This window comes from Amblyraja radiata, chromosome 5, assembly GCF_010909765.2.
Source record: "Amblyraja radiata isolate CabotCenter1 chromosome 5, sAmbRad1.1.pri, whole genome shotgun sequence".
Classification (NCBI taxonomy): domain Eukaryota; kingdom Metazoa; phylum Chordata; class Chondrichthyes; order Rajiformes; family Rajidae; genus Amblyraja; species Amblyraja radiata.
Genome location: NC_045960.1, coordinates 6,131,291 through 6,148,658, shown reverse-complemented (window position 1 = coordinate 6,148,658; position 17,368 = coordinate 6,131,291). Strand labels below are relative to the sequence as shown.

General features: G+C 48.1%; 1 protein-coding gene across 1 annotated transcript in view; it reads left to right on the top strand.

Moving 5' to 3' along the window:
* Nucleotides 1–15,349, top strand: part of ppp1cb (protein phosphatase 1 catalytic subunit beta) — a 131,676-nt gene extending 116,327 nt beyond the window's left edge. Inside the window, exons 6-8 of the mRNA XM_033020556.1 lie at nucleotides 8,345–8,496; nucleotides 11,232–11,366; nucleotides 14,777–15,349. Of these exons, the coding sequence (XP_032876447.1) occupies nucleotides 8,345–8,496; nucleotides 11,232–11,366; nucleotides 14,777–14,881 (392 nt within the window). The 3' untranslated portion in view covers nucleotides 14,882–15,349. The remainder of the gene's footprint in view (nucleotides 1–8,344; nucleotides 8,497–11,231; nucleotides 11,367–14,776) is intronic.
* The last annotated feature ends 2,019 nt before the right edge of the window (nucleotides 15,350–17,368 follow it).

Here is a 17,368-nt window from a genome sequence, read left to right as displayed (position 1 = left end):
AAAAATAATTTTGTAGCACTCAGCTTCTGTTATTTAAAAATAACCGTCTCCCCTCAGGGTTCCTCATCCCATCCTAAGCTAAGTAACTTATTCTCACTAGTCATCACCTGCAGTTTGGCACTTTGATGCTCAGGCACATAATGCTAATTATAAATGTTCTCTTAGGCTATTATTATGGGATTAACAGATTTTCTCATTTCTTAATATCCCAAATGGATGTACATCACCAAAACGCCAGTGACTTTAGAAGCAGAGAAACTTTAGTTTAGTTTAGTTCAGATATACAGCACGGAATCTGGCCCTTCGGCCCAACGAGTCCGTGCCGACCAGTGAACCCCGCACAGTAACACTGTCCTACACACACCAAGGACAATTAACATTTATACCAAGCCAATTAACCTACAAACCTGTACGCCTTTGGAGTGTGGGAGGAAACCGAAGATCACGGAGAAAACCCACGTGGTCACAGGGAGAACGTACAAACTCAGTACAGACAGCGCCCGTATTCGGGATCAAACCTGGGTCTGTGGCGCTGCAAGGCAGCAACTCTACCACTGTGACACCCATCTTGTATTTGGGAGCCATCTTGTTACAGGGTTTGGCTATGCAGTATTGGGGTAGTTACAGCGCAAAGACCATTAATATTGAAAATTTTTGTGTGACCTCTGGATGAATTAAAGAAAGGAATTGAATTAAACCAATTACAGATGCTGGATAGTTGAAATAAAATTCAGATCAAGAAGTCAGGCTATATCTGGGAAGAGAGACAAGAAGCTAATAGTCATAAAGTCACACATCACGGAAACAGGCACAACTTGCCCACGCCGTCCAACATGCCCCATCTACATAAGTCCCACCTGCCTTAGGCGGGGCCTTACATCATCGCCCGGCGTGGCTTCAACGGCTGCGGGACTTTGCTAGCGCCCGCCGGGGGCTCCAACAACAAGACCCGGAGTGCGGCCTTGCATCACCCAGCGCGGCGTTAATGGCCGCGGGACAATTGCCATCGCCCGCCGGGGACTTTGACTCTGACATCGGGAGGGGAATGGGGAGTGCAGCGGAGAGATAAGTTTTTTTGCCTTCCATCACAGCGAGGAGGAGATGCGCTGTGATGGATGTCTGTGTAAATTGTGTTGTGTCTTGGGTCTTTTTTTCTTGTGTGTATGACTGCAGAAACAACATTTCATTTGAGCCTCTATGAGGTTCAAGTGACAAATAAATTGTATTGTGTATTGTGTGCCTGCGTTTGGCCCATAACCATCTAAACAGCCTATCCATGTACCTGTCCAAATGTCTCTCAAATGATGCCATAGTACCTGCCTCAACTACCTCCTCCGGCAGCTCGGTCCATCCACCCACCACCCGTTGTGTAAAGAAAATGTTATCCCTCAGATTCCTATTAAATCTTCCCCCCCCCCCCCCTCACCTTAAATCTATGTCCTCTGGTTCTTGATTCCCCTACTCCAGGCAAGAGACTCGATCAAGGATTACTTGAAGTTAGAAAAGTCAATATTAATATCGCTAGGGTGTAAGCTGCCCAAGCAAATTAACCCTTGCTTTCCCTCTCTCTCCATCCCTCCCCCTTCCTAGTTCTCCGACCAGTCTGACTGTCCTGATTAAATTATATCTTTGTATGCTTTGTTGCCATCTTCCCCTAGCTAACAATGATCTATTCTAAATTTTCCTGGACCGTTGTCCCCTTTGATGTCTCATTTTCTCACCTTACCCTTCCATATCTCTGTATGCCCCTCTCCCCCGACTTGTGAAGAAGGGTCTCAACCCGAAACGCCACCCATTCCTTCTTTCCAGAGTCGCTGCCTGTCCCGCTGAGTTACTCCAGCATTTTGTGTCTACCTTCGATGTAAACCAGTATCTGTGTGGCAAGTAATCAGATGGGTGCTTTGCCACACCCTCCTCTCCCCCTCCCCTCCCCCCCCCCCACACACAATCAGTCTGAGTAAGGATACCGACCGGAAACGTGACCTATCCATGTTCTCCAGAGATTCTGCCTGAGCCGCTGAGTTACTCCTTCTGCCTGACCCGCTGAGTTACTCCAGCACTTTGTGCTCTTGTGTGTTAAAACCAGCATCTGCAGCTCCTTGCTTATATAAGAAAAACAGAGACTGCTTAGAGAACAGATCAACCAGTGACCAAAAAAGGCCTTAAAAGGCAGCCTCTTATGAATTATGTGCTGTCTGGTATGCAATGGCCATTGATAATTTGCCATGGGAAGATTCTTCGTCCTGTAACTGGTGGAGCTTTTATTTTTGGATATGGTATGAAAGTGCGTTTACAGATAAGGCTACAGGTAGAAGTGTGAACCAGACTGTCCATCGAGAGAGAGAACTTGGGTTTCCTATTTCGGGTGACATGAAGGTTAGGTTCCACTGCAGGATTGCTTCCAAGGAATGAGGTCATTGAGACGCAATGGCAGCCCAAACAATCTCATTCGGCACCATGGAAACGGGTATCACTGTGGCCTCAGCCAGTTTTTAATAGAACGTCGTGCACTTGGCATCGCAGCCGTAAATATAGAAGTCGAAGCAAGGAACTGCAGGTGCCGGTGCCCAATAAAAAGACACACAGTGCTGTCGTAATCAGGCAGCATCTCCAGAGAACACAGATGCTCGACGTTTCTGGTCCCGGACCCCTTCTTTAGACTTTGTAGTGGGGTTAGAAAACTGAGAGTGAGGAGATGTGCCGGAAGGAACTGCAGATGCGGCTTTAAACCGAAGATGGACACAAAAAGCTGGAGGAACTCGGCGGGACAGGCGGCATCTCTGGAGAAAAGGAATGGGTGATGTTTCGCGTCGAGAACCTTCTTCAGACGGAGGGGAGAGGCAGAACAAAGTGTGGCACGGTACACAAAAATGCTGGAGAAACTCAGCGGGTGCAGCAGCATCTATGGAGCGAAGGAAATAGGCAACGTTTCGGGCCGAAACGTTGCCTATTCCTTCGCTCCATAGATGCTGCTGCTCCCGCTGAGTTTCTCCAGCATTTTTGTGTACCTTCAATTTTCCAGCATCTGCAGTTCCTTTTTAAACAACAAAGTGTGGCAGGGAATAGGTGCACGCTTTATCCTGCCCTCCTCGTTACCAGCTTTCTCCCCCCCAAAAGTGTCTGAGGAAGGGTCCCATCCCGAAACGTCACCCACTCACGTTCTCCGGAGATGCTGCCTGACCTGCTGAGTTTCTTCAGCTGCTTTGTGTCTTTTTTAGAACAGTAAATAGGTTACCTTTCTTTTACTGCTGGCAGAATTTTACTAGATTGGGGAACAAAATGGATGCAAAACGGAATTGTTCAACCGAGTTATCAAACCTCAACACAAATTTAAAGGTTGCCAACAGGACAATAACACATCGTAAAATATACCTACAGCATTCGGGGAACTTGAAAGGCATAAGTTAAAAAATATATATATATGATAGATCTGCTTGAGGTCTTGGCAATTTTCCCTCCCCCCCCGCCCCCTTTCATTCATGGGTCGGCACGGTGGCGCAGCAGTAGAGTTGCTGCCACACAGCGCCAGAGACCCGGGTTCGATCCTGATTACAGGCGCTGTCTGTTCGGAGTTTATACATTCTCCATGTGACCTGCGTGGGTTTTCTCCGAGATCTTTGGTTTCCTCCCACACTACAAAGACCTGCAGGATTGTAGGTTAATTGGCTTGGTGTAATTATAAATGTGTGTAGGATAGTGTTAATGTGCGGGGAATCGCTGATCAGCGCAGACTCGGTGGGCGGATGGGCCTTTTTCCACTGTATCTCTGATCTAAACTCAACTAAACCAAATCAGCCCGCACGGCAGCTTTCTTTTACAATGTTGATGCAAGATAATCTTTCCTAATTTGGGGACAGGAAGAGCTGACTAGGGAGCCACTCTATAACCATGGCTTGCTGTTAGACTAGGATGTGAGATTAATCTTCTCTCACCGTTCTCCCCTCCCCACCGCATTTGAAATCTTCGAAAAATTCCCAATGTCCGAAAATGTCATGCTGAGTAGAGGGCCTGTCCCACTTCTGCGATTATTGTCGGCGACTAGGCTGTCGCCACATGGTCACGGGGTGACGCCTGTATGGTCGTGAGTCGTCTCCTCAAGTCGGCTAAAGAGTCGTAAAGTTTTTCTGGTCGTCGCTGGATTTTGAAATGTTGAAAACTTTTCGGCGACTGTTGGCTTGACGTAGCTTGTCTTCTCCTGTCGTAGGTGCTGTCATAGGTTGTCGCCAGGATGACGCAGGTTGTCACCAGGTGACGTTGTTTGTCGTTCGGGTGATGACTTTGGTGAATTCCATTGGCGGCTACCTACGTCAACCGGCGACAGGTACCGGACACTGAATTGTCTTCAGTTGTCGCCGACAGGGTCGTTGCTTGTCGTAGCTTGTGGACGTAGGTTGACTTCGATTGATTTTGGTTGTCGCCTGTGTGGTCGTAGGATATCGTAGGTGTGGTCATAGGTTGACATTGTCATAGAGGGGGTCTAGTCGCCTGTTTTTCAGCGATCTGCTACGACTGTGACAGTCGCCAAAAAACTCGCCTCAGTTGGACAGGCCCTTTACTCCTTTGTTTAGAATACAGAGTGCCGGAATAACTCAGCAGGCCAAGCAGCACCTCAGAAGGACATGGGACCCTTCTCCAGACTGATTGTAGATGTGGGTGGGGGAGGGGAAGAAAGCTGTGAGAGAGGAGAGGCAGGACAAATTGTGGCAAAGCGTCCATCTATTACATGGAGGGCATGCATACGCACCTCATATTCCGCTTGGGCAGCTTACACCCCAGCAGTATGAATATCGTCTTCTCTAACATCAAGTAACCCTTGCTTTCCCTCTCTCTCCATCCCCTCCCCCTTCCCAGTTCTCCCACCAGTCTGACTGTCCCCCTGATGACATTTTATCTCTGTTTGCTTTGTTGTCACATTCTCCTAGATAACAACGATCTATTCTACATTTTCCTTGAACTGCATCCCCTTTGATGTCTCATTTTCACACCTTACCCTTCCTATCTCTGTATCTCCCTCTCCTCTGACTCTCAGACTGAAGAAGGGTGTCGACCTGAAACGTCACCCATTCCTACCATCCAGAGATGCTGCCTGACCTACTGAGTTGCTCCAGTATTTTGTGTCTCTCCAGCATCTGCAGTTCCTTCCGACACATGTATAGGCGATGTGAACCATTTTGGGTTGGAACACTTCCAGCATCCGCGGTTCCTTGTGTCTCCTACTCCTTTTTTGTAAATGTTATTCATTCTCCAGGATCTGGGTGTTGCAGGCAGTGGCAGTCCCTCTTTGCCCTTTGAGGAGGTGGCTGGTGAGCCAGCAGTCCTGCTCTCAGACGGCTGCTGGGCAGGGTGGTGGAGGGCCAGACATACACATACCCACAGCAGGGTGGCAGTGTTCCCGGAGTGTTCTCATAGAGTGGTACAGTGTGGAAACAGGCCCTTCAGCCCAACTCACCCACACCGGCCAACAATGTCCCATCTACACTAGTCCCACCTGCCCGCGTCTGGTCCATATCCCTCCAAACCAGTCCTATCCATGTACCTGTCTCAATGTTCCTTTACCTGACGGTGAAGGTTTTGGAGATGCTGTCAGAGCAGTCCTAATGAGTAACTCTCTGACTCTTCAGCCAGAGGGTGGTGAATCTGTGGAATTCATTGCCACAGGCTGGGGAGGCCAAGTCAGTGGGTATTTTTAAAACGCAGATTGACAGATTCTTGATTAGTACGGGTGTCATAGGTTATGGGGAGAAGGCAGGAGAATGGGGTTAGGAGGGAGAGATAGACCAGCTGTGATTGAATGGCGGAGTAGACTCGATGGGCCGAATGGCCTAATTTTGTTCCTGCATCTTATTAACTGGTAGAGGGGGGAATCATTCAAAGCTTTCTGATCCCGTGATGTCTTCTGGTGGTAAAAGGGAGCCTGATTTTCCCCTTTGTCTTGTTGTTGATCTGCCTTCGCCTCCTTTAAAACGATGAGACCAAGTCAGGTTGGCAAATAGTTTGCCTACTTTGACAGAGTTAAAAGTGATCTGATTATTTCACACACTTTCAACATGCTAATCTCCGGCAAGTTTTTACTTCACTCCGGTGAGCCCAAATGTAGACTGGGGCAACCCCCCCCCCCGCTCCCTTTTGCCGAATACTTGCACTCGGCCCACCAAGGCCTGCTAGATCTCCTGTTTGCTAACCATTTTATTTCCCTTCCCATTCCCGCACTGACCTTTCTGTCCGAGGCCTCCTCCATTGTCAGAGTGAGGCCACACGCAAACTGGGGGACCAGCATCTCACATTCCGTTTGGGTATGAACGTTGAATTTTAAGTAATTCCCTCTAGCCCCCTCACTTTGTTTCCTGTATCCCCCCTCCTACGCCCTTCCATCTATACTCCTTCCTCCATGTGGCTTCACGTTTCACTCCACTGACACTCATCATCTGACACGCTTTCATCTCTCACCTTTGTCACCTTTGATCCTTACTCCACCCACCTGCATCCAACCATCACCAACAATCTGAAGAATTCATAAATGATAGTAGTAGTATTAGGCCATTCAGCCCCGTTCAATCATGGCTGTTCTATCTTCCCCTCTCAACCCCATTCTCCTGCCTTCTCCCCATAACCCCAGACACCCATACTAATCACAAATCTATCTATCTGTGCCTTAATATATCCATTGACTCGGCCTCCTCAGCCTTCTGTGGCAAAAAATTCCACAGATTCACCACCCTCTGACGAAGGAAATTCCTCCTCATCTCCTTCCTAAAGAAACATTCTTTGGGAAGAGAGGTCTTCTTTGCCTGTGCATTCCCTCCACAGATCCTAACTGACCCACTGAGTTTGTCCAACACTGTTTTGATCAAGGTTTTAGCATCCCTCCCTGTGGCTTTACATTTCACTCCTCCTCTCCTTATCTGTCACCTTTTTTTCACATCAGGCCTTTGTCTCTTATTCCCCTCACCCCCACATTAACATTGGGATATTGAGTTTAGCTGGAATAGTTTCAGTGTAACAGTGCATTGCCCATTCCACAAGGGACAGTTATTTACTCCGGCCAGACATGATCTTCACCTCTGAAGTGACAAAACAGCTGATCATTCTGGAGCTGACAGTGCCCTGGGAAGAGCGTATTGAAGAGGCTAATGAGAGGAAACGGGCAAAGTACCAGGAACTGGTGGAGATGTGCCAGGGCAGAGGCTGGAAGACATACTATGAGCCCATAGAGGTGGGCTGTAGAGGCTTTGCAGGACGCTCACTCTGCAAAGTCCTTAACCAGTTGGACATTACGGGGCTGGCAAAGAAGACGGCCATTCAATCCGTAAGCGAAGCCGCAGAGAAAGCCACTAGGTGGTTTTGGATTAAGAGGGCTGATCCGTGGGCGGTTGCTGCTGGGATGCAAGTCGGGGCTTGATCAACCCCGGCTGGGTCGCCTGGGCGAGGGTGTCTGATGTTGTGAGACCTGAAACACCCGATGACCCCAGGTCACATCACTGAGGATGCATCCCAGCGCATCTAGAAGATGTATTTTTCACACATACAGTGCAATAGCCCAGCAGTAGAGTTGTTGCCTAAAGGGCCTTGTCCCACTTTCACGACCTAATTCACAACCTTTTTTACTCGTGGACATTTTTCATCAGGCTAGAAAAAACGCCCCGACCTACTTGATGCCACGAGTACCTACGACTAGCATCACTGCCTGCTACGACCTTGTGACGACCATGCTGCGAGTATGAGTCAAGGGCAAACTCGGCAGAGGTCGTGAATTAGGTCGTGAAAGTGGGACAGGCCTTGCCTGCAGGCGCAGTCTGTATGTAGTTTGTACGTTCTCCCCCGTGACCATGTGGGTTTCCTCCAGGTGCTCCGGTTTCCTCCACACTCCAAAGACGTGCAGGTTTGTAGGTGTAGGAACGAACTGCAAATGCTGGTTTAAACCGAAGATAGACACAAAAAGCTGGAGTAACTCAGTAACCTCAAGTAACTCAACACGGGAAGACTCTCGATCCAAAACGTCACCTATTCTTTTTCTCCAGAGATGCTGTCTAACCCACTGAGTTACTCCAGCTTTTTGTGTCTATCTTCGGTTTGTAGGTTAATTGGCTTTAGTAAAAGTTATAAATTATCCCCAGTGCGTAGGATAGTGCAAATGTATGGGATGATTCCTGTTTTGCGTGGACTCGTTGGGCTGAAGGGCTCATTTCCGCGCTGCATCTCTAAAACGTAAAAAAGCAACTAAATATCACCTCATAATACTCAAGGTACTGGTGATTGTTGGTCGGCATGGACTCGGTGGGCCGAAGGGCCTGTTTCCACACTCTATCACTAAACTGAAACACTGTCCGACATCTTTGCTCCCCAGGCTTGCTGTGCGACCTGCTGTGGTCAGATCCTGACAAGGACGTCCAAGGCTGGGGCGAGAATGATCGCGGCGTCTCTTTCACCTTTGGAGCGGATGTGGTCAGCAAATTTCTGAACCGGCATGATCTGGATTTAATCTGCCGTGCCCATCAGGTAAAAAAGGAAGAAAAAAAAATCCTCCGCAAAAGTAAAAAATATTCCCCGTGTAGTAGCGATCTCCCAGCGATCTTGCGTGGAGAGTCCTTGCTGGTCCCTGGAGAATTTTATTCCTGACATGGGTATTCTGCAAGGGCCAGGAAGCGAGCGGGCAAGATCATCTCTGACCCCTCACACCCTGGCCACAAACTCTTTGAATCACTTCCCTCTGGAAGGCAACTCCGGATTGTCAAAGCTGCCAGAGCCAGACATAAAAACAGTTTTTATCCACGAGTAGTTGCTCTATTCAACAGCCAAAAATCTGTAGCCTCCCTTTGACCTGGTATTTTGTTGGTTCACATGCTTGATCAATGGTGTTTTATCATTAATGTTTTATTATTATTAATGTTTAGTATTTTCTGAGTCATTCGTAACTGTCACTGTATGTCATGTTGTTACTTGTGGGCGGAGCACCAAGGCAAATTCCTTGTATGTGAATAATTGGCCAATAAACTTACTTACTTACTTAATCTTTCCTTCATAGGAGGGGGGTGGGGGGAGAACACCCCCTGGCGCGGGGGGACTTTGTAACTTTTTTGGTGCCCTTTAAGTGGTGACCATTTGCATACCTTGGGTTTTCAAGCAAAAAATTTCACCGTGACTTGTCATATGTGACAATAAAGTATTCTTTCATTCATAGAACAGTACAGCACAGAAACAGACCCTTCGGCCCACAATGTCTGTGCCGGACATGATGCCAAGAGTCAACTCTTATTTGATTACATGTGATCCATATCCCTCCATAACCAAGTGCCCATCTAAAAGCCTCTTCAACACTACTATCGCATCTGCCTCCACCACCACCCCTGGCAGCACGTTCCAGGCACCCATCAAAACTTGCCCCGCACGTCTCCTTTAAACTGTCCCCCTCTCACCTTGCATCTATGCCCTCTAGTGTTGGCCATTTCCACCCTGGGGGGAAGAAGGTTCTGACTTTCTCCGCCTCTCACAATGCGTCTCAGAATTCCATATCAAGTCTTCCCGCAGCCAGAGAAAACAATCCAAGTCTGTCCAAATTCTCCAATTCGATACAATACAATAATACTTTATTAGCTAATGATGTTTTGAAAACATATGAGGGATTTGATTTGCCATACAGTCATAAAAATAAAAAGCAACAGAACACACAAAATACATTTTAACATAAACATCCACCACAGTGACTCCTCCACATTCCCCACTGTCATGGAAGGCGAAAAAAAGTTCAATCTCTTCCCTTCTTTGTCGGGGGTCTCGAACCTTCTGTTGACGGGATGATCTTACCCCGTAGCCGGCAGCGGGCCTCCTCGTCGGGCGATCAAACTCCTGCGTCAGGGGGGATCTCAGCTCCCCGCGCCAGGCGATCGGACCCCGGGTGGGGGCTTGTCGAACCTTCAGCGTCATTGGAGCTCCCGACATCTACGGTCTATACCCGAGACTGCGAACTTGGGTTTCACAAACTCCACTGGTTTCATTGAAATTCCTGCATCGTAGTATTTTTATTTTGCTGAGGAATTCAGATGCTTTATTGTCACGAGTACCTAGGTGCAGTGAAATGCTCTGTTTTGCCAACAACCCAGTAAAATCGTACAGCAGACCTTACCCCGGCAGTACACGTGTCGCCATGTTCCTGGTGCTGACAAAGTCACAAAAGCTCACCAAACAGTCCTACCTATTCCATCTACCGCAGTGTGCAGTGGAATACTTTGCTTCCATTCACTCACTCTCCCCTTCATTCTCCCCTTCACTCTCCCCCCTCACTCCCCCCCCCCCGCACTCTCCCTCTCACTCTCCCCCTCTCTCCCCCCTCTCTCTACCCCTCACTCTCTACCTCACTCCCCCCCTCACATTCTCCCCCTCACTCTCCCCCTCACTCTCTCCCTCACTCTCCCTCACTCTTCCCCTCACTCTCCCCCTCACTCTCTCCCTCACTCTTCCCCTCACTCGCCCCCTCACTCTCTCCCCTCACTCTCCCCTTCAGTCTCCCCTTCACTCTCCCCCTCACTCTCCCCTTCACTCTCCCCCTCACTCTCCCCTCACTCTCCCCCTCACTCTCCCCCTCACTCTCCCCCTCACTCCCCCTCACTCTCCACTCTCCCCCTCACTCTCTCCCTCAATCTCCACTCTCCCCCTCACTCCCCCCCTTGCTATTGTCAGCGTGGGTACCATTGGCGCTGGTGGCTCGGGGCCGAGTTCGGAGTGCGCAGAGTGCGGGTGGCTCCTCCATCGTTGTTCCGCAGCGACCAGCCGGGCTCGCTTGCCGGTTCACCCCCGGCACACTGCTAAAGTAAATGGGCATCTTTCCTGTATATTGCTGCATTGATGATAGGATGTTTTACACGCCATCCACGGGCGCTGATGTTTTGGATGTGGGTCAAAGGGTTTTGCTGACCTTTCTCCTGCTCTGATGTGTTCACATAACTCCCACCAGTTTGGGGGATATCCTTGGGTTCATGGGGTTGTATAGAAATGTCAGACTAGGAAACATCCTCTCTTGCTGCTCCCCTGCTGTGAAATCCCACACATCTTGTTAAACCATGAAAATCTTGCTCATGATAAGATTTTTAAGAAGGAACTGCAGATGCTGGAAAATCGAAGGTAGACAAAAATGCTGGAGAAACTCAGCGGGTGCAGCAGCATCTATGGAGCGAAGGAAATGGGCAACGTTTCGGGCCAAAACCCTTCTTCAGACTAAGAAGATTTGTGTTTTGCAGGTTGTTGAAGATGGTTACGAATTCTTTGCGAAACGCCAGCTGGTTACTTTGTTTTCTGCTCCGAATTACTGTGGAGAATTTGATAATGCCGGAGGAATGATGAGTGTGGATGAAACATTAATGTGCTCCTTTCAGGTACGTCGTGACCAAGCGCTGATGTTGAAGAGCTGTGTTCTGCTAGTGTGAAGCTTGGTGTATTGGATGGTGCTAGCACAATGTGTGCTCAGTTTAGTTTGGAGATACAGCGTGGAAATTGGCCCTTCGGTCCCCCGAGTCCGCGCCGACCAGCAATCACCCCGTACACTGGGGTCAAGGAACGAGCGTTCACATCGCGGCCAATCTTTCCACCAGCACGCACAAGTAGCGACAAGACAGACACCATTGTATGCAGATGCTGAGAAGTGTGTTCAGCTCTGGCTGAACAACTTCTAATCTTGTGTGTGGACTCGATAAGAAGAAGATCCTGTACTATCCTGTTCTATCCTACACACTAGGGACAATTTACAGAAGCCAGATAACCTACAAACCTGCACGTCTTTGGCATGTGGGAGGAAACACTTTTTCTCACAGAGAGTGGTGAGTCTGGAATTATCTGCCTTAGTGGATGCTCTCTGGATGCTTTCAAGAGAGAGCTAGATAGGGCTCTTAAAAATAGCGGAGTCGGGGGATATGGGGAGAAGGCAGGAATGGGGTACTGATTGTGGATAATCAGCCATGATCACATTGAATGGCGTTGCTGGCTCGAAGGGCCGAATGGCCTACTCCTGCACCTATTGTCTATTGTCTATTGAAACTGGAGCACCCGGAGATCATCCGCGCTGTCTTTACACTTTAGAGATTACAGCGTGGAAACAGGCCCATCGAGTCTGTGCCAACCAGTGGTCACTCTGTACACCAGCACTATCCCACACACTAGTGACGATTTCCGATTTTACCAAAGCCAATTAACCAACAAACCGGTCCCTCTGGGGTGTGGGCAGAAACCAGAGCACTTGGAGAAAACCCACGCAGTCACAGGGAGAATATACAAACTCCGTACAGGCAGCACCAGTAGTTAGGATTGAAAACGGGTCCCTACCGCTGAAGTTAGAGATGATCTTTTTCACACAGTGGGTATATGGAATGAGATGTCAGAGGAGGTAGTTGAGGAGAATGAGGGGGCACCTCATTGAAACGTACAGAATAGTGAAAGCCTTGGATAGAGTGGATGCAGAGAGTATGTTTCCACTATCGGAGAGTCTAGGACTAGAGGTCACAGCATCAGAATTAAAGGACGTTCTTTTAGGAAGGAGATGAAGAGGAATTTCTTTAGTCAGTGGGTGGTGAATCTGTGGAATTCTTTGCCACAGAAGGCTGTGGAGGCCAAGTCAGTGGATACATTTAAGGCAGAGATAGATAGATTCTAGATTAGTACAGATGTCACCGGTTATGGGGAGAAGGCAGGAGAATGGGGTTGGGAGAGATAGATCAGCCATGATAGAAACATAGAAAATAGGTGCAGGAGTAGGCCATTCGGCTCTTTGAGCCTGCACCGCCATTCAATATGATCATGGCTGATGATCATTTGATTGAATGGCAGAGTAGACTTGAAGGGCTGAATGGCCTAATTCTGCTCCTATCACATGATCTTATGACTATAACAGCATTTCGAAGATATTTGGATGTACAGGGATATGAAAGATTTAGAGGGGTGTGTGGGCCAAACGTAGGCAAATAGGATTAGTGTGGATGGGGCATGTTGGGCAGCATGGATGAGTTGAAGTGTTTAGCGACTGTAATAGAAATGGTAATCAGGTAGAACTTTAATGACCCCGTTCTCTGCTCAGACAAATGTGTGTGTTTCCATCTCATAAGCTGGCCACTCGACCCATCCTGCTTGTGCCAGCTGCTTCTCACTTCCACAGGGAACAGGTCTTACCGTGGAGTGGAGGGCAGGGGTTGGTGGGCATGGGGAATCGTGGTTGACAAGAGGTTTACGATTACTATCGTCACGTGTAGCGTGGCACAGTGCAAAGCTTGGCAATGCAAAGTATGATATCCAGTCAGATCAGATAATACTATACATAAATATAATCATACCAATCCAATTAGGGGCAGCTCAGTGGCGCAGCGGTAGAGTTGCTGCCCCACAGTGCCAGAAACCCATGTTCGATCCTGATCACGGGTGCTGCCTGTATGGAGTTTGCACGTGACAGCCTGAGTTTTCTCTGGGTGCCGCGGTTACCTCCCATTGGCTCTCTCTGCTTGGACACGCTAGAGGCAGGAAACATGTTCCCGATGTTGGGGGAGTCCAGAACCAGGGGCCACAGTTTAAGAATAAGGAGTAAGTCATTTAGAACGGAGACGAGGAAACACTTTTTCTCACAGAGTGGTGAGTCTGTGGAATTCTCTGCCTCAGAGGGTGGTGGAGGTGGGTTCTCTGGATGCTTTCAAGAGAGAACTAGATAGGGCCCTTAAAAATAGCGGAGTCAGGGGATATGGGGAGAAGGCAGGAACGGGGTACTGATTGGGGATGATCAGCCATGATCACAATGAATGGCGGTGCTGGCTGGAAGGGCCGAATGGCCTACTCCTGCACCTATTGTCTATTGTCTATTGCTTGAGGATGGATGTGAAAGAGGGCTAACATAGAACTAGTGTACAGGTGGACATAAATGCTGGAGAAACTCAGCGGGTGAGGCAGCATCAATGGAGCGAAGGAATAGATGACGTTTCGGGTCGAGACTCTTCTTCAGGTGATGGATGGTCAGTGTAGTCTCGGTGGGCCGAAGGGCCTGTTTTTATGCTGTGTCTCTAAACTAAGCTAAACACAGAATGGAAAATACGAACACTGCAAATTACCAGAGAAAGAGTTGAAATAAAACTGCAATTTTCATGCTGTGTCTCCAAACTAAACTTGCTCCAAATTTGTTTCGGGTTTAGTTTAGTTTAAAAATACAGTGCGGAAGCGGGCCCTTCGGCCCACCGAGTCCGCACCGACCAGCGATCCACGCACATTAACACTATCCTACACACACTAGGGACAATTTACACTTATACCAAGCCAATTAATCTACAAACCTGTACGTCTTTGGAGTGTGGGAGGAAACTAAAGATCTCGGCGAAAACCCACATAGGTCATGGGGTGAACGTACAAACTCCGTGCGAACCCGGGTCTCCGGTGCTGTAAGACAGCATCTCTAATGCTGCGCCACCGTGCCGCCCCTAATTGATTGGGCTTGATTGTATTTCACAAATTCACAAGTTATGGGAGTACAATTAGGCCATTCGGCCCATCGAGTCCACTCAACCATTCAACCATGGCTGATCACTGCCTCCTAATCCCATTTTCCTGCCTTCTCCCCATAAACCCTTGACACCCGTTCTAAACAACAATTTGTCCATCTCTGCCTTAAAAAATATCAACTGACTTGGATATGCATACACTATACATTCATGTATTATGTGATCTGACTGGGCAGCATGCAAAACCAAGCTTTTCACTGGATTGATGACTTTTTTTGCCTTGCGTTGACTTGACGTCCATTTTGTTTTGTGCGTTTCAGATTCTGAAGCCTTCGGAAAAGAAGGCCAAATACCAATACGGCGGCCTGAACTCTGGCCGCCCTGTCACGCCCCCTCGCACGGCAAACCCACCCAAGAAGAGGTGAACAGCAAGGACACAGCCCTGAACACCTTACATTTGTACACAGAGAAAGCTACCCGTATACCCATTCATATTCCAATGTGTGTGTCCCGTAGGCACTCTGCCAGTCATCTGCTACTGTCTGTCTGTCTTTGTGAGCCTCGATGCTTGTAAAAAGAAATAACCAAGTCTTTTTGAAAACTGTTTTCCAGTAAATGCGCAGGTGTGGCATATTGTAATGTAAATCAATGTACTACCGGTAACCAGTGAATCTTATTCATATTTTGTTTGGACTGGGATGAAGGTTAGCTGATCTATGGCTGGGATAAAGCACTCTACCTTCAAGCTTTCTCGAGCATTCATCTTTGACATTTGCAATGGTTATATCTGAAGTTGTGCAAGTGCGTGTTCAGGTTTGATGGAGAGCCACCAAGATTTGTTCAAAGGTCTGTTCAACTAGAAACTCCATTAAAGCACTGGGGCCTTTCACACAGTTAACTGGTACTTGCGGTGGGGGTACTTATGGAACTAATCCTGTGCTATCACTTATTCATATAATGTAATAAAATGGAACTGCATATGCTGGTTTATACCAAAGTGCTGGAGTAACTCAGCGGGTCAGGCAGCATCAATGGAGAACATGAATGGGTAATAAACGTCGCCTATCCATGTTCTCTGCAGATGCTGCCTGACCCGCTGAGTTACTCTGGCATTTTGCTCGGGCCCCTTTGTGCTAACCCACTGTGTTTGATCGTACATGTGCCGTTTGCCACCTCCTTGTGGAGGTCGTTATTTCTCTTGTGGTTCTCCAAACTGACCTACAGCTGCTCAATATGAAACTTATTTATGAAAGCCCAACGTGGGCCAGACGCCGAGTGGCGATATAATATAACTTCACAAAGTGACTTTCAAAGCTTCTGTTCCCCCCCCCCCCCCCGCAGAGATTCAGGCCCAGAGGAAGCTTCAAGGTAGTAATCGTATAGTCCCAGCGTTCGCCTTTAATGATTTGGTATCGTTTTGTGTGGGGACTGCATGAAGCTTATGTGCTCCAATCTTTGTGACACCAGGTATGTGATACCATCGGATAACTCGACCGTCGCAACTAGCTGTAAAAGCCCTCAACAGGGACTAACCAAGGATTAAAACATCTCGATTTGTTTTTTTTTTTTTTTTTTCCTTTTTACCAAAATTCTGAAGTTTCATCCCAGTCCTGTGAATTTGCATCATTGTTTGAAGGACTTCGGGGTGTGGGGGGGGGGGGGGGGGGGGGGGGGGAGACGTTGGCAACTGTTATCATAATTGGGACACCATCTAATTTGAATGTGCACACTACATAGTCTAAAGGTCTGTTTTTTTTTAGAAATTAAAAACCACGATTGCATGATTTACTGATAAGACCTAGCAGCCCTTGTTTTTGTGATTTGTGTTTGAATACTTCTGAAGACTGAACCTGTAGCTTTCCAAAGGCAAGATCTGAGGTGCACTGTCTTTGAGGGCCAGTCCCTTCATTGTGTACATCAGTCACCATGAGGCCCAGGGGCATGTTTCTGTTGAGATCGTTTTTGTTAAGGATGCCCTACTTCTGCTGTTTTCAATACAATCTTATACCTGATGCAACGATCTGTGTTTCATTTCTCTCCTGAGGTTTCCCCAAGTATATCTTATCTGAAAAAATGAGTGAAAGAATGTTTGAGTAGTTTTGTGTGCGCAGCTGGTAGTGCTGCTACCTCACAGCGCCAGGGACCCGGGCTCGGCCCTGACTACGGGTTCGATCCTGGCTTCGGGGGCTGTCCGTACGGAGTTTGCACGTTCTCCCCGTGACCACGTGGGTTTCCTCCGGGTGCTCTGGTTTCCTCCCGCGTCACAAAGACATGCGGCTTTCACCTTTTTTTTAGAGATACAGCACGGAAACAGGCCCTTCGGCCCACCGAGTCCAGCAATCACTCCGTACACTAGCACTATCCCACACACTAGGAAGAATTTACCATTTTACGGACTCGGTGAACCGAAGGGTATTTTTCAAGGCTGCATCACTAGACCAGGGGTTGCCAACCTTTTTCATCCCGTTTACTGCTGGCAACTTTAATAGGGCATAACAATGTTATTTTACTTATTATCCATTTTTCCAGAACAGCATAGGTCACGTGATAATGAGATGACAATACGTCCCTGACGACACTCCTCCCGTGTCTCTAAAGCACCGTGGAGTGCCAGAAACTTAAATAAAACAAATATGAAATGTATAGGAAGGAACTGCAGATGCTGGTTTAAACCAAAGCTGCAGTAACTCAGTGGGACAGGCAGCATCTCAGGAGAGAAGGAATGGGCGACTTTTCGGGTCGAGAGGAGCCTTCCCAGTCTGAAGAAGGGTCTCGACCCGAAAAATCACCCATTCCTTCTCTCTAGAGATGCTGCCTGTCCCACTGAGTCACTCCAGCATTTTGTGTTTGTCTTTAAATGTAAAATGTAAGCTGAATGTGAATGGAATGAGCGGCTGACCCATCCCCGGGTC